The 22,586-nt window shown below is 42.0% G+C and overlaps 1 protein-coding gene across 1 annotated transcript; it reads right to left on the bottom strand.

The window, feature by feature from the left end:
• Positions 1-526: 526 nt before the first annotated feature.
• Positions 527-9,862, bottom strand: LOC125467003 (nicotinamide N-methyltransferase-like; the record flags this gene model as incomplete). Its single annotated transcript, XM_059638937.1, has 3 exons — positions 527-1,141; positions 6,292-6,501; positions 9,654-9,862. Coding segments are annotated over 3 exons (831 nt in total), but the record flags the coding sequence as incomplete, so codon positions are not given.
• Positions 9,863-22,586: the final 12,724 nt, after the last annotated feature.

Raw genomic sequence — 22,586 nt, 5'->3', positions numbered from 1 at the left:
GAGTGTCCACGTTCCCATGGGAATGCTGCTGCCTTTCTTCTAGTTAGTTGAGGCTACTGACTTGGAAGTGACTATTGAACAGGACTTACTGAGATGTGTACCTTGTGGGTGATACACAGTGCTTCCACTGTGCAGTGGTGCTGGAAAATTTAAGTGAATGGTTTATTTGCAGTGAGACAGGTTTTCATCAAGTTTGAGATTACAGAGAAAGTTCAGAGACCCCTGACGGGTCAGCCAGAATTTAATCTAGGACATTGAAATTACTCCACAGGGGCTGGTGCCCTGTCATCAAGCCACCCTTTATTTACATGTGACACTGATCCAGCTCTCAGAGTGAGCAGGATGTCTGACACTCCTGTTCTTACCTGCCAGCTGGAGATTAGCAGCTCCAATCAGGGAACACATATTCTCTGAGGTCTACCTGGCTGACGTCATTTCAATTACTACACATATATGATATAATATGAATGAGAGTGTCATAGGGAACAGAAAGCACCTCTAAAGCAATAAAATAAGTTCTTTGAACTGTACTGGAGTGTAGGTCTTTATTAAGCTCTATTGAGTTTACAACTTGTATTTCAGAAATGAGCATACAAACAAAATTAAGGCAATGATGAGCAAATACCATGAGTCATTTTAATAGCATTCATTTTTCACTTTGCATGTGCATTAGCTTTTAAACAGGTTAAATGTATAACAGTTGCAAAATTGATTCAGCATGAAGCTGTTTTATTTCTTTTGAGCAACTAGGAAAAATATCATGTCATTGCCTGACCAAGTGACTGATTTACATGTTTCCAACTGTTTAATCTCACAGTCAGCTTCCTCCAAAGCATTTTTCATTAATGTACGATCAAGTGGCAAGATTGAGAAGTTGTACTCATTGACCTTATAAACAGCCTGGTTCATGTCACCAATAATAATGAGCACCCCACCTGGTTTTAGCAGAGAGGTTATATTTCTAACAGCAGTGCGGTAAGCTGCTTCATCCTTACAGGCAGCCTCGAGGCATGAGGCTGTCAATATGCAGTCAACAGGTTCCAGTTGTACTGGATGCAGAGGGTTACTTTGATGAACATCACACTTCAAAACTTGCTTAATGGAATCCCTTAGCTTCTTCTCTTTCTCCATCCATTTTCCCCTGTAAGATATAAACTCAGTGCAGCACAGACAATCACTTAGCCATGACAAAGGAGGTGACTTGCATTACATGCTTGAACTATATTTCTAATAGTCCTGTTTCTAAAAGGTCCTTAAAAGACCTTCAGACCATAAAACATAGGAACAGGAATAGGTTGCTCAGCCCCTTGAGATTGTTCCACCCTTCCATGCGATCATGGTTGTTCTGATATTCCTTACTTCCACTTTCCTGCCCTTAGACTTTGATTACCTAACTGATCAGGGATCTATTTATCACAGCCTAAAATATACACAAGGACTCTAGCAGCACAGCTCTCTATTGAAAGGAGTTCCGAAGTCTCATAACCATTTGAGAGATGAAATACCTCCACATCTCAGTCTTAAATAGGCATCCCTTTATTCTGAGTCTGGTCTTCACTCTGGTCCTGGATTCACCCATTAGGGGATACAACCTCGCAGTATTTATTCTGTCAAGCCCCATAGGAATGCTATGTGCTTCAATGAGATCATTTCTCATTCTTCAAAACTCCAAACTAATCTAGTCTCATTGATCAGCATTTGACCCATAACCCTCAAAAACCTTCCCATTCATATACCCAACCAGATGCCTTTTAAATGTAATTGTACCAGCCTCCACCACTTTCTCTGGCAGTTCATTCCATACACACACCACCCTCTGCATGAAAAGGTTATTCCTTAGGTCCCTTTTAAATCTTTCCCCTCTCACCTTAAACCTATCCCTCTCGCTTTGGACTCCCTTATTCTGGGAAAAAGACCTTGTCTATTCACTCTATTGATACCCTTCATGATTTTTTAAAAGTTCTATAAGGTTACCCCTCAGCTTCTGAAGATCCCCGGAAAATAGATCCAGCCTCGCTGAGCATTCTGGGAGAAGTCGGTATAGTCACCACGACCAATCAGCAGAGTGAGGGAGAATACCACCCCCTCCCAGGTGATAAGCAGTGGGAGGAGCAATTAGTAGAGGAGGGCAAGAGACTTTGCTGAGCATTCTGGGAGAAGATGGCACAGTCAACATGAACCATCAGTAAAGTGAGGAAGAACTCAGTGTCAAGGAATGGTGAGACCCAAACATTACATTGCTGCAGTGTTTTTATCCTTCCTTCCTCCCCTAACCAAAAAAAGAGAGGAGAGACATTAAGAGAGGCTGCTAGTAAGTTTGTTATAGTCTACAAGGTATTTGGTCTGCTTGTAAAGAATGCACGGTAACATAAGGAACCAGTCAGTGCAGCTAATCGGTGTAAGTGTGGGTTTAGGTGAATACGGGGCTTCAGTGAATAAGGCAGGCAAGGTAAGATTCTTTTATCTTTCTTAGTAAGAAGGGGCAGAGATGGCAGTTAGAGCAGTGGTGTGCTCTTCCTGCCAGATGTGGGAGATCAGGCAGCAGTCTAGTGTCTCTGATGACTATGTCTGCAGGAAGTGTGACAGGTTGCAACTCCTCACAGACCGCATTGTTTGGTCGGAGCAGCAGTTGGATACACTATGGAGCATGCAGGGGCAGAGAGTGTAATAGACACTAGTTACAGGGATGTGGTTACACTGGAGGTTCAGTCAGGTAGATGTCTCTGATGAAGGGACTAGGCCTGAAACGTCAGCTTTGGTGCTCCTGAGATGCTGCTTGGTCTGCTGTGTTCATCCCGCTCCACACTTTGTTATCTCGAGGGCAGTAATCTCTGGGTTACTGTCGGTGCCACGTGCTAGTGAGCCAAGGAATAGAAAGATAGGTAAGATAATTGTGTGGAGAAGGACCAAGTGCAGGGGGCAGGATTTCAGTTTCTTGGATCGTTGGGATCTCTCCTGGGGCAGGAATGACCTTTGCAAGAGGGATGGGCTGCACTTAAACTGGAGGGGAACCGATATCCTCGCAGGGAGGTTATCTCGTGCTACTTGGGAGAGTTTAAACTAGAGTAGCAGTGGGCTGGGAACCAGAGCAGCAGGTCAGCAAGTGGAGGGATTGAGAGGAAGGTAGATGTTACGATCAGTAAATCCAAAAGAAAAGAGAAGCAGAGACACATAAATGAACACATGTTCATACTAATGGGCTGAAGGGTGTTTATTTCAATGCAGGGAGTATTAAAGGTAAAGTAGATGATCTTACAGCCTGGATCAGTACATGGGATTATGATGCTATGGCCATTACAGATACTTGGCTGAATGAATGACAGGACTGGCTGTTCAATGTTCCAGGCATTTTGTCGTTTTAGACGAGATAGAGAGGAAGGTAAAAGAGATGGAGGAGTTGCATTACTAATCAGGGAGAATGTTACATCTGCACTGGAAGGCTCATCACCGAGGCAATGTGGGTAGAGCTCAAAAATAAAATGGGTACAATAATTCTGCTTGAATTATACTACAGGCCTCCCAACAGCCACAGAGAGACTGAGGAACAAATATTTAGGCAGATTATGGAAAGGAGCAATAAAACAGAGTTGTCATAGTGGTTGACTTTAACTTCCCTGGTATTTGCTGGGACTCCCTTACAGGAAAAGGCTTAGATGGGATGGAATTTGTTATGTGCATCCAAGAGGGTTTCTTGAAACAGTATGTGAATAGTCCAACTAGAGGAGGAGCTATACTGGACTTTGTATTAGTTAATGTCCCTGGCCAGATGACTGTCTTTTCAGTGGGAGAGCATTTTGGTAACAGTGATCACAACCCCTTACATTTTAAGATAGCTATGAACAAGGGTAAGTCAGGACATTGCAGGAGGGCACCAAATTGGGGGAAAGTGAATTACATCAGCATTAGACAGGAGCTAGGGAGTGTTAATTGGGAGGAGTTGTTATTAGGCAAGTCCACATTTGACATGTTGGAACTGTTTAAAGACCTGTTGGAGAGAGTTCAAGATTGGCATCTTCCAGTAATGAGGTAGGATAAGGATGGCAAGGTAAGGGGGCCTTGGATAATGAGGGAGGTTGTGAATTTAGTCAAAAGGATAAAAGAAGCATATGTAAGATTTAGGAAGATAAAACCGCACAGGGCCAGTAAGGAATATAAGGAAATCAGGAAAGTACTCAAGTAGGGAATTTGGAGAGCAAGAAGTGACCATGAAATGACCTTAGCAAGTAGGATTAAAGAGAATCCTAAGGCATTCTATAGATACATCAAAAAGAAGAGGATAACTAGGGAGAAGTTAGGACCACTCAAAGATAAAGGGGGGAATTTGTGCTTGGAGGTAGCGAATGTGAGTGATGTCCTAAACGAGTATTTTGTATTAGTATTCACCCAGGAAAAGGATATGGAGGATAGTGAGATTTGTGTGGAACATGCTAAAACGCTAGGGCATTTTGAGATGAAGAAGGAAGTGGTGTTGGATCTCTTGAAGAGTACTAAAGTGAGTAAGTCCCCAGGACCCTATGGTATCTACCCCAGATTAATGAGAATGGTGAGATAGGAGATTGCTGGGGCCTTGGCAAAGGCCTTTGTGTCCTCACTAGCCACTAGAGATGTCCCGTAGGTTTGGTGAGTAACTAACGTTTATCTGTTCAGAAAAGGAAATAGGGATATTCCAGAAAATTAGAGACTGGTGGGTCTCACATCAGTGGTTGTGAAGCTATTGGAGAGAATTGTTAAGGATAGGATTTACGCACATTTGGAAAAGCATGGCCTATTTAGGGACAGTCGGCATGGCTTTGTGCAGCGCAGTCCATGTCTTATTAACTTGATTGTTACCCCCTCGAGATTTTCGATCAATAAGGGTAGAGCAGTGGATGTTGTTTTCATGAATTCCAGTAAGGTATTCAACAAGGTCCCTCATGGTAGGCTTATCCAGAAGATTAAGATGCATGGGATCTATGTGACTTGTCGATTTATGTGATGTGTCAATGAAACACACACCTGGAAGCCATTCCCTCAGTGAGGACTCGCAGCAAGACTTGTGGTAGAAGACTGTATAGCAACACAAGAAGACCCAGGAGAGGATCCTCCCTGACCTACAAGTCCTATTTTCATGGAAGAGGGCCAGCTCTGAGTCTGAGAGGAAGGACATTCCAACAACCCAGCTCAAAAGCGTGTTCGTTGTGAGTAATATCCCTTTTCGGTTGGATAAAGCTTGTAATAGCAGAGCAGAGCCAGCATGGCTTCTCTTATCTCGTATTCTACGATTATGCCCTCTGTCATAGATTCAACCACAAGGGGAAACAATCATTCCACATTTACCCTGTTAAGTCTCCTAAGAATCTTGTATGTTTCAATAGGGTTGCCTCTCATTTTTCTATTTCCAACAAGTAGAGACCCAATGTCCTCAACTTCTCCTCATATGACAGTCTGTCCTTTCCTGGTATTGGCCTAGAGACTGTCTTCAATGCCAGTATATCTTTCTTTAGATAAGTCGCAAAACTGTTCACAATATTCCAGTTGAGATCTGACTACTGCCTTATATAGTTTCAGCAAGAAACTATGCTAATTCTATGCTCCATTTCCTTTGAAATAAAGGCCAGCATTCCATTTGCCTTCTGTATTGCCCGCTGAACTTGGATGCTCTGTTGAAGATATGGTTCTGCTCCTGTGGGGAGGGGCTGTCCAGTATAGTCTGAATGGAGGACGCTGCACCATCCTGCTGTGTTGTACTTACAGCAGGCAACAAGGCAATGTGCTCAAAGCTGAGGAACTGGGTGAGTGGGAGCAGTCTTGTGAGGAGGAGGAGGAAGCTGTCTTTGTCCATGTTAAGGGTGTTACGAGCCATACTGAATCTCATTGCACCTGCATCCAATGGTTGAGAGCTGAGTACAGCAGACAATTGTAGACTGTAAAATATTCGTTGCTTATGATCTCTCTTTTAATTGTGGAGAGAATATCAGTTTAAGTTGCTTTTGTTTGGGTTCATGTTTGCTGTCTGTAAATAAAGGCTTATATATGGATTGGTCCAATTGTTTGCCTGCATGTGATATTTGCCTCCTGCACTAGGAAAGACCGTGAGTCCATAGTGAATTTTGGAAAAAGTGTGGCATTGGATTAAAGGGATGCAGCTACAGGAGTGCTGGTCTTTCACTGGATATCAACCGAGTGACGAGTTGTTATGGGAATGACACATAGTAAGATGGGGTGGGGATATGAAGGTAGCTGTGGGAGTGGGGTTAGTTGTTAAAGAGGCAAGTTTGGTTAAAAAAGAAATCAGGGCTACTTAATAATTACCTGTTGCCTTCCAGTTCACACACACGTTTTGCAATTAGGCTCCAGTCGAAATCTCCTGGGTCATTTTGTATCCACAGCTCAATCTCCTTACGGTTGCTCGAAGCAAAATCAGACAAAACAATTTCCTCCACATATTCTGTGGCACAGAGAGCACAGTGAAGAGTGGGACCACATCCAATTTCAAGCAGGGTCTGCAGTTTTGGACCTAGGAAAATTCAAATGCCAGATAACCAATCAGAGGGAAGGAGTAATGCAAATCCGCTAAGATTGAAAGGATTCATAAGTTGAATCAAATGTTTCTTGTGTGTTCAATTAATCACATTGCCAGTCTCCGAACCAGTGTTCTTTCTCATTCTTTGTTCTTCTGTGTGGACTGCCATGGTAGCAGCTTGTGGAACATGGTGACATCACTCCCATAATTGTGTGTGGAACACAATGCACACAACACGCAGTCACACACCCGAGAGGGAACATCGCCCTCAGCTTTCAGTTACTGTCCCTATACAATCTAATTGCTCCGTCTCTGCTTTTATTTTAATTTTTCATAGATAAATAGCTTACTGTCCATTAATATAAACTCAATGTGAGCATACAATGTGGGAGCAAGAGTTTACACTTTGCATTTCTTTTCAACTGTTGCCTCTACTTAATTTACATGGTATGTGTGTTGCATTTAATTAACATTTCTCATGTTTCACAGCCAACAAATTCATCCTTTTTCCTTTAATTCAAGAGATCCTGGTTAATTTGGTTCTATTTAAAAGAAAAATCTAATTGGGTTAGGAAAAGGCATTGTGAGGCAAGGGATACTTTTCAAATTAAATTTGTTGGGGCCAAGCAAGAGTGTTGAATTAAGAAGGGCAGCCAATCCATTCCTCTTCACCTGGGAGCATAACCATTTTGGTGTAACCCATCCTGAATAGTAATAAATTGGGGATAGTCACTGTGGCCCAATTAATAACAAATTGACATGAATACCAGCATTTGCTTTGTCTGTCTTAGAAAGAATTGGTATTGGAAAGTTTCAGCAGCACCGAAGTTAAGGCAAGTTCAAAGTTTCCTGTGTTACGGATGTGAATGTACTTGGTTTTAATAATGGACAGGATGTATAGTAAGAAACTATGACTATTACTGTTAGAGTGGTGAGTGGGGTTCCACAGGGCTCTGTCCTTGGGCCTCTACTGTTTGTAATTTTTATTAATGACTTGGACGAGGGAATTGAAGGATGGGTCAGCAAGTTTGCAGACGACACAAAGGTCGGAGGTGTCGTTGACAGTGTAGAGGGCTGTTGTAGGCTGCAGCGGGACATTGACAGGATGCAGAGATGGGCTGAGAGGTGGCAGATGGAGTTCAACCTGGATAAATGCGAGGTGATGCATTTTGGAAGGTCGAATTTGAAAGCTGAGTACAGGATTAAGGATAGGATTCTTGGCAGCGTGGAGGAACAGAGGGATCTTGGTGTGCAGATACATAGATCCCTTAAAATGGCCACCCAAGTGGACAGGGTTGTTAAGAAAGCATATGGTGTTTTGGCTTTCATTAACAGGGGGATTGAGTTTAAGAGTCGTGAGATCTTGTTGCAGCTCTATAAAACTTTGGTTAGACCGCACTTGGAATACTGCGTCCAGTTCTGGGCGCCCTATTATAGGAAAGATGTGGATGCTTTGGAGAGGGTTCAGAGGAGGTTTACCAGGATGCTGCCTGGACTGGAGGGCTTATCTTATGAAGAGAGGTTGACTGAGCTCGGTCTCTTTTCATTGGAGAAAAGGAGGAGGAGAGGGGACCTAATTGAGGTATACAAGATAATGAGAGGCATAGATAGAGTCGATAGCCAGAGACTATTTCCCAGGGCAGAAATGGCTAGCACGAGGGGTCATAGTTTTAAGCTGATTGGTGGAAAGTATAGAGGGGATGTCAGAGGCAGGTTCTTTACGCAGAGAGTTGTGAGAGCATGGAATGCGTTGCCAGCAGCAGTTGTGGAAGCAAGGTCATTGGGGTCATTTAAGAGACTGCTGGACATGCATATGGTCACAGAAATTTGAGGGTGCATCCATGAGGATCAATGGTCGGCACAACATTGTGGGCTGAAGGGCCTGTTCTGTGCTGTACTGTTCTATGTTCTATGTTCTAATTAGCAAGATGGTATGCCCTATTAGATATATATATATATATATTAGTACTGACTTATCACGTAGATTTAGTTCACAATATACAGGTGCATGAATATGTATTAAAAATTCTAAATATAATAAACTTCGATATTGTATTAGAAAGATAGAAACACAAAGCAGTTACTATGATTTAAAGTTTAGGAAATGTTGACCTGAATGTAATTAAACAGAGACTACCCACAGTATGTTGGGCAACCTTGGTATAGGGTTAACTGACAGAAATTCAGCAACAGGCATTCAAAAAAAAATTCATAAATTGATCCAGATTATACCCCCAAGGAAGTATCCTGTCAACCAAAATAAGTACTTTGATGACTAACGAAATTAGAGACAATATAAAATCTGAAAGAAAAAATGTACAAAAATAAATTATAAAGACACATATGCTGGTGAATAAGAATGTTAAAATAAAACCATAAGGCTGACTACTGCCTTATATAGTTTCAGCAAGAAACTATGCTAATTCTATGCTCCATTTCCTTTGAAATAAAGGCCAGCATTCCATTTGCCTTCTGTATTGCCCGCTGAACTTGGATGCTCTGTTGAAGATATGGTTCTGCTCCTGTGGGGAGGGGCTGTCCAGTATAGTCTGAATGGAGGACGCTGCACCATCCTGCTGTGTTGTACTTACAGCAGGCAACAAGGCAATGTGCTCAAAGCTGAGGAACTGGGTGAGTGGGAGCAGTCTTGTGAGGAGGAGGAGGAAGCTGTCTTTGTCCATGTTAAGGGTGTTACGAGCCATACTGAATCTCATTGCACCTGCATCCAATGGTTGAGAGCTGAGTACAGCAGACAATTGTAGACTGTAAAATATTCGTTGCTTATGATCTCTCTTTTAATTGTGGAGAGAATATCAGTTTAAGTTGCTTTTGTTTGGGTTCATGTTTGCTGTCTGTAAATAAAGGCTTATATATGGATTGGTCCAATTGTTTGCCTGCATGTGATATTTGCCTCCTGCACTAGGAAAGACCGTGAGTCCATAGTGAATTTTGGAAAAAGTGTGGCATTGGATTAAAGGGATGCAGCTACAGGAGTGCTGGTCTTTCACTGGATATCAACCGAGTGACGAGTTGTTATGGGAATGACACATAGTAAGATGGGGTGGGGATATGAAGGTAGCTGTGGGAGTGGGGTTAGTTGTTAAAGAGGCAAGTTTGGTTAAAAAAGAAATCAGGGCTACTTAATAATTACCTGTTGCCTTCCAGTTCACACACACGTTTTGCAATTAGGCTCCAGTCGAAATCTCCTGGGTCATTTTGTATCCACAGCTCAATCTCCTTACGGTTGCTCGAAGCAAAATCAGACAAAACAATTTCCTCCACATATTCTGTGGCACAGAGAGCACAGTGAAGAGTGGGACCACATCCAATTTCAAGCAGGGTCTGCAGTTTTGGACCTAGGAAAATTCAAATGCCAGATAACCAATCAGAGGGAAGGAGTAATGCAAATCCGCTAAGATTGAAAGGATTCATAAGTTGAATCAAATGTTTCTTGTGTGTTCAATTAATCACATTGCCAGTCTCCGAACCAGTGTTCTTTCTCATTCTTTGTTCTTCTGTGTGGACTGCCATGGTAGCAGCTTGTGGAACATGGTGACATCACTCCCATAATTGTGTGTGGAACACAATGCACACAACACGCAGTCACACACCCGAGAGGGAACATCGCCCTCAGCTTTCAGTTACTGTCCCTATACAATCTAATTGCTCCGTCTCTGCTTTTATTTTAATTTTTCATAGATAAATAGCTTACTGTCCATTAATATAAACTCAATGTGAGCATACAATGTGGGAGCAAGAGTTTACACTTTGCATTTCTTTTCAACTGTTGCCTCTACTTAATTTACATGGTATGTGTGTTGCATTTAATTAACATTTCTCATGTTTCACAGCCAACAAATTCATCCTTTTTCCTTTAATTCAAGAGATCCTGGTTAATTTGGTTCTATTTAAAAGAAAAATCTAATTGGGTTAGGAAAAGGCATTGTGAGGCAAGGGATACTTTTCAAATTAAATTTGTTGGGGCCAAGCAAGAGTGTTGAATTAAGAAGGGCAGCCAATCCATTCCTCTTCACCTGGGAGCATAACCATTTTGGTGTAACCCATCCTGAATAGTAATAAATTGGGGATAGTCACTGTGGCCCAATTAATAACAAATTGACATGAATACCAGCATTTGCTTTGTCTGTCTTAGAAAGAATTGGTATTGGAAAGTTTCAGCAGCACCGAAGTTAAGGCAAGTTCAAAGTTTCCTGTGTTACGGATGTGAATGTACTTGGTTTTAATAATGGACAGGATGTATAGTAAGAAACTATGACTATTACTGTTAGAGTGGTGAGTGGGGTTCCACAGGGCTCTGTCCTTGGGCCTCTACTGTTTGTAATTTTTATTAATGACTTGGACGAGGGAATTGAAGGATGGGTCAGCAAGTTTGCAGACGACACAAAGGTCGGAGGTGTCGTTGACAGTGTAGAGGGCTGTTGTAGGCTGCAGCGGGACATTGACAGGATGCAGAGATGGGCTGAGAGGTGGCAGATGGAGTTCAACCTGGATAAATGCGAGGTGATGCATTTTGGAAGGTCGAATTTGAAAGCTGAGTACAGGATTAAGGATAGGATTCTTGGCAGCGTGGAGGAACAGAGGGATCTTGGTGTGCAGATACATAGATCCCTTAAAATGGCCACCCAAGTGGACAGGGTTGTTAAGAAAGCATATGGTGTTTTGGCTTTCATTAACAGGGGGATTGAGTTTAAGAGTCGTGAGATCTTGTTGCAGCTCTATAAAACTTTGGTTAGACCGCACTTGGAATACTGCGTCCAGTTCTGGGCGCCCTATTATAGGAAAGATGTGGATGCTTTGGAGAGGGTTCAGAGGAGGTTTACCAGGATGCTGCCTGGACTGGAGGGCTTATCTTATGAAGAGAGGTTGACTGAGCTCGGTCTCTTTTCATTGGAGAAAAGGAGGAGGAGAGGGGACCTAATTGAGGTATACAAGATAATGAGAGGCATAGATAGAGTCGATAGCCAGAGACTATTTCCCAGGGCAGAAATGGCTAGCACGAGGGGTCATAGTTTTAAGCTGATTGGTGGAAAGTCTAGAGGGGATGTCAGAGGCAGGTTCTTTACGCAGAGAGTTGTGAGAGCATGGAATGCGTTGCCAGCAGCAGTTGTGGAAGCAAGGTCATTGGGGTCATTTAAGAGACTGCTGGACATGCATATGGTCACAGAAATTTGAGGGTGCATCCATGAGGATCAATGGTCGGCACAACATTGTGGGCTGAAGGGCCTGTTCTGTGCTGTACTGTTCTATGTTCTATGTTCTAATTAGCAAGATGGTATGCCCTATTAGATATATATATATATATATTAGTACTGACTTATCACGTAGATTTAGTTCACAATATACAGGTGCATGAATATGTATTAAAAATTCTAAATATAATAAACTTCGATATTGTATTAGAAAGATAGAAACACAAAGCAGTTACTATGATTTAAAGTTTAGGAAATGTTGACCTGAATGTAATTAAACAGAGACTACCCACAGTATGTTGGGCAACCTTGGTATAGGGTTAACTGACAGAAATTCAGCAACAGGCATTCAAAAAAAAATTCATAAATTGATCCAGATTATACCCCCAAGGAAGTATCCTGTCAACCAAAATAAGTACTTTGATGACTAACGAAATTAGAGACAATATAAAATCTGAAAGAAAAAATGTACAAAAATAAATTATAAAGACACATATGCTGGTGAATAAGAATGTTAAAATAAAACCATAAGGCTGACTACTGCCTTATATAGTTTCAGCAAGAAACTATGCTAATTCTATGCTCCATTTCCTTTGAAATAAAGGCCAGCATTCCATTTGCCTTCTGTATTGCCCGCTGAACTTGGATGCTCTGTTGAAGATATGGTTCTGCTCCTGTGGGGAGGGGCTGTCCAGTATAGTCTGAATGGAGGACGCTGCACCATCCTGCTGTGTTGTACTTACAGCAGGCAACAAGGCAATGTGCTCAAAGCTGAGGAACTGGGTGAGTGGGAGCAGTCTTGTGAGGAGGAGGAGGAAGCTGTCTTTGTCCATGTTAAGGGTGTTACGAGCCATACTGAATCTCATTGCACCTGCATCCAATGGTTGAGAGCTGAGTACAGCAGACAATTGTAGACTGTAAAATATTCGTTGCTTATGATCTCTCTTTTAATTGTGGAGAGAATATCAGTTTAAGTTGCTTTTGTTTGGGTTCATGTTTGCTGTCTGTAAATAAAGGCTTATATATGGATTGGTCCAATTGTTTGCCTGCATGTGATATTTGCCTCCTGCACTAGGAAAAACCGTGAGTCCATAGTGAATTTTGGAAAAAGTGTGGCATTGGATTAAAGGGATGCAGCTACAGGAGTGCTGGTCTTTCACTGGATATCAACCGAGTGACGAGTTGTTATGGGAATGACACATAGTAAGATGGGGTGGGGATATGAAGGTAGCTGTGGGAGTGGGGTTAGTTGTTAAAGAGGCAAGTTTGGTTAAAAAAGAAATCAGGGCTACTTAATAATTACCTGTTGCCTTCCAGTTCACACACACGTTTTGCAATTAGGCTCCAGTCGAAATCTCCTGGGTCATTTTGTATCCACAGCTCAATCTCCTTACGGTTGCTCGAAGCAAAATCAGACAAAACAATTTCCTCCACATATTCTGTGGCACAGAGAGCACAGTGAAGAGTGGGACCACATCCAATTTCAAGCAGGGTCTGCAGTTTTGGACCTAGGAAAATTCAAATGCCAGATAACCAATCAGAGGGAAGGAGTAATGCAAATCCGCTAAGATTGAAAGGATTCATAAGTTGAATCAAATGTTTCTTGTGTGTTCAATTAATCACATTGCCAGTCTCCGAACCAGTGTTCTTTCTCATTCTTTGTTCTTCTGTGTGGACTGCCATGGTAGCAGCTTGTGGAACATGGTGACATCACTCCCATAATTGTGTGTGGAACACAATGCACACAACACGCAGTCACACACCCGAGAGGGAACATCGCCCTCAGCTTTCAGTTACTGTCCCTATACAATCTAATTGCTCCGTCTCTGCTTTTATTTTAATTTTTCATAGATAAATAGCTTACTGTCCATTAATATAAACTCAATGTGAGCATACAATGTGGGAGCAAGAGTTTACACTTTGCATTTCTTTTCAACTGTTGCCTCTACTTAATTTACATGGTATGTGTGTTGCATTTAATTAACATTTCTCATGTTTCACAGCCAACAAATTCATCCTTTTTCCTTTAATTCAAGAGATCCTGGTTAATTTGGTTCTATTTAAAAGAAAAATCTAATTGGGTTAGGAAAAGGCATTGTGAGGCAAGGGATACTTTTCAAATTAAATTTGTTGGGGCCAAGCAAGAGTGTTGAATTAAGAAGGGCAGCCAATCCATTCCTCTTCACCTGGGAGCATAACCATTTTGGTGTAACCCATCCTGAATAGTAATAAATTGGGGATAGTCACTGTGGCCCAATTAATAACAAATTGACATGAATACCAGCATTTGCTTTGTCTGTCTTAGAAAGAATTGGTATTGGAAAGTTTCAGCAGCACCGAAGTTAAGGCAAGTTCAAAGTTTCCTGTGTTACGGATGTGAATGTACTTGGTTTTAATAATGGACAGGATGTATAGTAAGAAACTATGACTATTACTGTTAGAGTGGTGAGTGGGGTTCCACAGGGCTCTGTCCTTGGGCCTCTACTGTTTGTAATTTTTATTAATGACTTGGACGAGGGAATTGAAGGATGGGTCAGCAAGTTTGCAGACGACACAAAGGTCGGAGGTGTCGTTGACAGTGTAGAGGGCTGTTGTAGGCTGCAGCGGGACATTGACAGGATGCAGAGATGGGCTGAGAGGTGGCAGATGGAGTTCAACCTGGATAAATGCGAGGTGATGCATTTTGGAAGGTCGAATTTGAAAGCTGAGTACAGGATTAAGGATAGGATTCTTGGCAGCGTGGAGGAACAGAGGGATCTTGGTGTGCAGATACATAGATCCCTTAAAATGGCCACCCAAGTGGACAGGGTTGTTAAGAAAGCATATGGTGTTTTGGCTTTCATTAACAGGGGGATTGAGTTTAAGAGTCGTGAGATCTTGTTGCAGCTCTATAAAACTTTGGTTAGACCGCACTTGGAATACTGCGTCCAGTTCTGGGCGCCCTATTATAGGAAAGATGTGGATGCTTTGGAGAGGGTTCAGAGGAGGTTTACCAGGATGCTGCCTGGACTGGAGGGCTTATCTTATGAAGAGAGGTTGACTGAGCTCGGTCTCTTTTCATTGGAGAAAAGGAGGAGGAGAGGGGACCTAATTGAGGTATACAAGATAATGAGAGGCATAGATAGAGTCGATAGCCAGAGACTATTTCCCAGGGCAGAAATGGCTAGCACGAGGGGTCATAGTTTTAAGCTGATTGGTGGAAAGTATAGAGGGGATGTCAGAGGCAGGTTCTTTACGCAGAGAGTTGTGAGAGCATGGAATGCGTTGCCAGCAGCAGTTGTGGAAGCAAGGTCATTGGGGTCATTTAAGAGACTGCTGGACATGCATATGGTCACAGAAATTTGAGGGTGCATCCATGAGGATCAATGGTCGGCACAACATTGTGGGCTGAAGGGCCTGTTCTGTGCTGTACTGTTCTATGTTCTATGTTCTAATTAGCAAGATGGTATGCCCTATTAGATATATATATATATATATTAGTACTGACTTATCACGTAGATTTAGTTCACAATATACAGGTGCATGAATATGTATTAAAAATTCTAAATATAATAAACTTCGATATTGTATTAGAAAGATAGAAACACAAAGCAGTTACTATGATTTAAAGTTTAGGAAATGTTGACCTGAATGTAATTAAACAGAGACTACCCACAGTATGTTGGGCAACCTTGGTATAGGGTTAACTGACAGAAATTCAGCAACAGGCATTCAAAAAAAAATTCATAAATTGATCCAGATTATACCCCCAAGGAAGTATCCTGTCAACCAAAATAAGTACTTTGATGACTAACGAAATTAGAGACAATATAAAATCTGAAAGAAAAAATGTACAAAAATAAATTATAAAGACACATATGCTGGTGAATAAGAATGTTAAAATAAAACCATAAGGCATAACAAAAATATTGCAAGGGCTGCAAAGTCGCATGAGAAAAGACACAGAATTTAAGAAGTTCCTTCAAAAGCACCTTTAATCTGTGCCGCCTGAAAGCAACAGAAGCATGGTAGCACAACCTAATTCCTATAAGCTCTTCTCCAAGTCACACGATATCCTGATTTGAATTATGCCATGGTTTTTGAAAATCACAACGTCATTTAACCACACCCAAGGCATGATTAACAAATAGTAACTAAAATCAGCATTTCTGACCATTATAGGATCAGAGAATCATTTTGCTGCAGAAGGTGATAATTTGGTCCATTGCACTGCTTCTCCAAATAAGGATCATGGCTTAATGATGTTCTCTTGCCTTTAGCCTGTGCTGCTGCACATTGTTTCAATTCACATAGTCATCTCATACCCTCTTAAATGTCCTGATCGAACATGCTTCCACCACAATTCCAGGCTGTGTAGTCCAGACTCCCAACAATCATTGCGTGAAAACATTTCTTCAAACATCATATTTTTTGGAAATCACATTTAAATCTTTTATTCTCATAGAATCCCTACAATATGGAAACAGGCCATTCAGCCCAAAAAGTCCACACCACCCAGACCCATTCCCCTACCCCTGCATTTCCTGCGTCTAATCCACCTAACCTAAACACCCTGGACACTACAGGCAATTTAACGAGGAAACTCCACCTCACGTGCACATCTTTTGACTGTGGGGGGGAACCAACACCCAGAGGAAACCCACACAGACACTGGGAGGACATGCAAACTCCACACAGAAAGTCACCCAAGGTCCCTGGTGCAGTAAGGCAACAGTGCTAACTGCTACGCCACTGAGCCACCCCTTTCATGAGAGGGAAGGGTTTCTCCCAATCAACTTTGTCCAGACCCCTCATGATTTTGCAAAGTTCTACCAAATCTACTATTAGCTTTCTGCATTGTTAGGCTGAAAGTACCTCAAGGGATCTTTAAGGCCTGATCAAAATTAATACAAGAAGACACATGCACTTTAATAGAGACAAATGCAAACTAATAAGTGAATCTATCAGCTTAAACTACTTACGTTTTATATATATGTATATTACTGCCTTCTATCCATTGCAAACTTTGGTGACGGTGGCACACGGAGCTTTCAGATTCCATAGCACCGATCTCGTAAACCTCAGCTCGATGGAGAAAAGTATGATGAGTGGAGTAAAGTCCCTGATATCAGTACTATTCTGCATCTAAGGTTATGTGGTGAATGCCCATTTTTCAATAATTCCAGTAGTTTTCCAAAACTTCAACTGTGCAGAAAACAAGTTGAAATGATTTTCTGGAAGCTCTTTTTAACTACATACAAGAATGGTTCCAAAGACAATCAAAGTTGTATAGTTTCCCACCCCCAGCCCCAGTCAAAACAGAAATGTTTTTTACACTAGACCTATTTTTGTGTATTTGTCTACTTCAATAGCTATGAGCAATGAATCTTTAATGACTAACCCTGAATGGTCTGGTTTGAAGATATCATTATTAAGTCCAACACTACACTTTCTCCTCTTTAAGGAGGAAGGCCCCAAGCTTCTACAATCTACCTTTAGAAGTGAAATTTCTCACCCCTCTAACCATTCTTGTCAACTTTTTCTGCATGCTGTCCAATTCATTCGCACCTTTCTTACAGTGTGTTACATAGAACTGTACACAATACTCAATTTGGAGTTAAATTTGTGACTTACACAAGTTTAGAATAACCTAACTATTCTATTAGAAAATCTAAACAACACTTGAACGTATGCAACAGCATACGAATGGAAATATTTCAATGAGAACAAGTCTTTCTTTCCCTCCCGGTTAGTTCCATTTTGACCTTCCCATTATTATTAATTTATCCTGAATCCCGAAGCCTGTTAAGTCTGTAACTATTGCATTTGATGAATTTGTTTGCAAACATTCCATAGATAATGATGAGAATATGGCTATACCCTGTCTCATAATGTTGCTGCAGTGTAGATCAGAGGTGGTTATCTGTTTTACTGCTTTAGTAATCATGTGCATGAGGCTTGTAACTAGGGAATTAGGGGAAGACAATTTAGATTCATTCAGAACATACTGAACAGATTCAACAGGCTAGGGCTAATTTTGCTGTGGAATCCAGAACATCATTCAAAGTCCAATAGCTTGTACTCTTAAGAACCTTTCATATATCAGCTACAAATAGTAAGGAATAACAAGGTGAGCAATTGCCTACTAACATTTTCACTGAGCGCTCACAAATTAACACATTATACTTTGCTTAGCGAGCTACCGGCTGATGAATTAGCACCAAAGATTTTACTCACCATTTGAAAAAGTTTTTACCAAATTCTGCAGAACAAAAGATATATAGTTCTCATCCTGTACATGACCAGATAGAGAGATAAAATATGTTTCCAAATACATCCGTGAATTAAAATTTTTTTCGTAACAATCAGCATCAGTAAAATTGTGTGCCATCTTTCAATGAACAGAAGCACCAACTGAGAGGAAGACAGTGAAAAGTTTCAACTACATTCAAATCCAAAAGGGAGGTAACCTTATGAAAATGAGCTTGAAAAAAAATTGGGTCATATTTTTCTGAAGTTCTAGTTACTCCAAGGTCCTATTTTTGCTGGTAAGGAATGAGAGAGAACTTAGAATGCAGGTAGTCATGACAGTGAAGAAGGCATTTAGTATGCTTACCTTTTATAGATTAGATTCCCTACAGTTTGGAAACAGGCCCTTTGGCCCAACAAGTCCACACTGCCCCTTGGAGCATCCCACCCAGACACAGCAGGCCAAGTAGCATCAGGAGAAGGAAAGCTGATGTTTTAGGCCTAGACCCTTCTTCGGAAATGGGGAAGGGTAAGGGGATTCTGAAATAAACAGAGAGAGAGGGGGAGGTGGATAGAAGATGGATAGAGGAGAAGATAGGTGGAGACAGGAGACAGACAAGTCAAAGGGGCAGGGATGGAGCCTCTTTGGTGAAGTTATTAAATTAGTTGTATTCCCCCATCTGGCCCAGCAGACCACAGTAGAACTCCTGACAGACATTAAACTGGCAGTAGACATTATTAACTACAAAGATTACAAGTTAAAATCTACAGAATGCTGTCAAACAAAGCGTAAATAAAATTTCATTTCATCTGTAAATTTTGATGGTGCCAATAAACTTGAGGATAAAATAGCAAGAGAGACAAAGCAAAGGGAATTGTATCAGATAATGGGAACTGCAGATGCTGGAGAATCCGAGATAACAAAGTGTGGATCTGGATGAACACAGCAGGCCAAGCAGCATCTTCGAAGATGGACAGAGGAGAAGATAAGTGGACAAGAGAGTTGCAGTCTCCTCTATCCATCTTCGGTCTGCCTCCCCCTCTCTCCCTATTTATTTCAGAACCATCTCCCCACCCCCTCTCTGATGAAATGTCTAGGCCCAAAATATCAGCTTTTGTGCTCCTGAGATGCTGTTTGGCCTGCTGTGTTTATCCAGCTTCACACTTTGTTATCTTGGATTCTCCAGCATCTACAGTTCCCATTATCTCTGATCACAATTTTCACCTCACTGCGAAGCCTCTTCCAGGAATGCTTAACCTGAAGAAGTTACCCTCCGGACCAACCTCAGGAAATCTCTCTCCCACTGCAACTCCCTTGTCCACCTATCTTCTCCTCTATCTATCTTGGGCCCACCTCCTCCTCTCACCCTATTTATTTCAGAACCCTCTCCCCATCCCTCTCTCTGATGAAGGGTCTAGGCCCGAAATGTCAGCTTTTGTGCTCCAAAGATGCTGCTTGGCCTGCTGTGTTCATCCAGCTTCACACTTTGTTACCCAAGAAGACTTTCCACATCAGGCAGATGTTCACCTGCACATTTGCTAATGTGGTATACTGCATCTGCTGTACCCGTTGTGGCTTCCTCTACATTGCGGAAACCAAGTGGACGCTTGGGGACTACTTTGCAGAACACCTACGCTCAGTTCGCAATAAACAACTCCCAGTCGCAAACCATTTCAACCCCCATTCCTTAGACGACATGTCCGTCCTGGGCCTCCTGCAGTGCCACAACGATGCCACCCATAGGTTGCAGGAACAGCAGCTCATATTCCGCTTGGGAACCCTGCAGCCCAATGGTATCAATTAGGATTTCACAAGCTTCAAAGTCTCCCCTCTCCCCACTGCATCCCGAAACCAGCCCAGCTCGTCCCCACCGCCCCTAGCCTGTTCGCCCTCTCACCTATCCCCTCTTACTACCTCAAGCCGCACCCCCATTTCCTATCTATTAACCTCATCTTACCCCTTGACCTGTCCATCCTCCCCAGATTGACCTATCCCCTCCCTGCCTCCCCACCTACACTCACCTCTACTGGCTTCATCCCCACCCCTTTAACTTGTCTGTCTCCTCTCCTACTAACTTCTCCTCTATCCATCTTCGATCTGCCTCCCCCTCTCTCTCTATTTATTTCAGAACCGTCTCCCCCTCCCCCTTTTCTGAAGAAGAGTCTGGGCCCAAAACGTCAGCTTTTGTGCTCCAAAGATGCTGCTTGGCCTGCTGTGTTCATCCAGCTTCACACTTTGTTAAAAGGAATTGCATACTTGGCGGTGTTGGCAGTTTATTTTGAGGAAAAATAACATTAGTGATCAGCTTGCCGACATGAATATATTTTGAAAATTTTCTCTCAAATGGTGAGAAAAGGTAAATATAAGACTAGTTATGGCAGGGATTTAATATCAATGGGTGATACATCTAGAGTGAAGTCTCCTACAGCTAGAAAGGTAATCTTAATTTTTCTTCAGCTCTTTCAGTCTCATATTCTTCAGAGAGGAGATGAATCAGCACTTTTCTTGGTAGCATTTTTGTCAAACTGCCCAAAGCGGCAAATGCAAACAGAATACTATGGAAATCAATGAAATACATTTTGTCCTGAATTATGTTCCTGAGCATTTTAATTTTCATTAAGATTTGTTTAGCCAAATGTAAGCCATCACCAATTCAAAACAGATTCTGCAAGGTTTTATTGTAATCATAGTGGAAATCTCATGAAATTAGGTGATGATTTCTTACAGGCTGATGCTGTTTATGTCTATTTATGTCTATTTTTATGATAAGATTATTGTTGTTTTTAAAATTGAGAGAGACAATTTTTCTGCTAAGTTGTTTAACAGGTTAAACAGACTGGGTAAGGAATAACTTCATCTTGAATTTACTTAGAAGAGAACTTGGAATGTTGGAACCTAAAGTGAGCCTCATGTCTGTGCAAGTGAACAGTGGGACCGCAGCAGATCCTTCCTGATGCTGATCTCCTGATTGGCTGTCATTGGGTCCATTGTCTCTCTTTGCTTCCAGTCCAATCAGAGAAATAGGAGTTCTGTAGCCTTGGTGACATCACTGAGGCTGCAAGGGGAATGAGAAGATGACTCCATTTTGAGATGGGAAGCAGGCAAATACTTTATGTATTAGCAACTGGTCCTGCTAGTGACACCATATCAACAAAGATTTCCAAAATGGCTACCAGCTATTTGACTGACCCCACCCATATCTTCCTGTGCTCTACCTGGAAACCATTAACATATTTGGATGCTGGGAGTAAGTGAAGAACCTAGAAGCCCCCATTATTCTGAGTTGAATATGTATGTAATGCAGTGTGAAACTCATTAAGTAAAGACAAAAGAATGTAAATACTGTTTTGAGTTTTATGGATTTCTGAACAACATGATTGAATATGTTGTTTGAAAGTCAGCACCTCCAGCAATACAGCATTCTCTCACTTTTGCACCGAATTGTGAGCCTGGACTTTTGCTGAGATGCTTGGTGTGAATTTCTAAATGTAAAATGTTCAAGTCAGAGGCAAGAATCTGAGGAATGTAGCCACAGTTGACAACCTATCTCAGCTGAAGGTCAACACAGGGTTAGAGAATGACACACCTTAAAAAGGACTGGAGTGTCAGGCCTCATCAAGCTCCATTGAATTTACAACCTTTATGTTTCAGAAGTGTGAATGCAACCGACGAAACTAAATGAAATCAATAATTAATAAAGCAGGTTTTTGATTTGGTTTAGATTAGATTAGATTCCCTACATTGTGGAAACAGGCCCTTTGGCCCAACAAGTCCATACCGCCCCTTGAAGCATCCCACCCAGATCCATCCCCCCAAAACCCACACACCCCTGAACACACACTACGGACAATTTAGCATGGCCAATCCACCTAACCTGCACATCTTTGGACTATGGGAGGAAACTATAGCACCCGAAGAAAACCCACGCAGACACGGGGAGAATGTGCAAACTCCACACAGTCGCCCGAGGTGGGAATCGAACCCGGGTCCCTGGCGATGTGAGGCTGCAGTGCTAACCACTGAGCCGCCGTGCCGCCGTTATAATGTATTTTTATACTTTTTTTAAACCATGGACATGCAACCCTTTCACACGTCCATTCCCCACCAGGATGGTGGTAGGCTCGCCGCTTCATCCTGGAACAAAGACCTGAACCATCCCCACCCACCACCATCCTCCTCTGCTTGGCTAAGCTTGTCCTCGCCCTCAACAACTTCCCTTTTAACTCCTCTCATTTTCTTCCGGTAAGAGGGATTGCCCTGGATACCTACATGGGCCCTAGTTATGTCTGTCTCTTTGTGGGGTATGTGGAACATTCCTTGTTCCAGTCCTATTCTGGCCACCATCCGCAACTTTTTCTCCGATATATCGATGATATCATCGGTGCTGCTTCCCTCTCTCATTTGGAGTTGGAAACTTCATCAATTTTTTCTCACCAATTTCCACCCTGCCCTCACTTTCCATCTCTGACTCCTCTCTTCCCTTTGTTGACATTTGTTTCCATTTCTGGCAATAGACTGGTCAATAATATCACTATAAACCCATTAACTCCACAGCTATCTGAGCCAAACATCCTCACACCCTGCTTCCTGTAAAGACTCGATCCCATTCTCTCAGTTCCTCCGTCTCCATCATATAAGTTCAGAT

Source organism: Stegostoma tigrinum, chromosome 32, assembly GCF_030684315.1.
Source record: "Stegostoma tigrinum isolate sSteTig4 chromosome 32, sSteTig4.hap1, whole genome shotgun sequence".
In the NCBI taxonomy this organism is placed as follows: Eukaryota; Metazoa; Chordata; class Chondrichthyes; order Orectolobiformes; family Stegostomatidae; genus Stegostoma; species Stegostoma tigrinum.
This window is presented reverse-complemented; position numbering and strand designations above follow the sequence as displayed.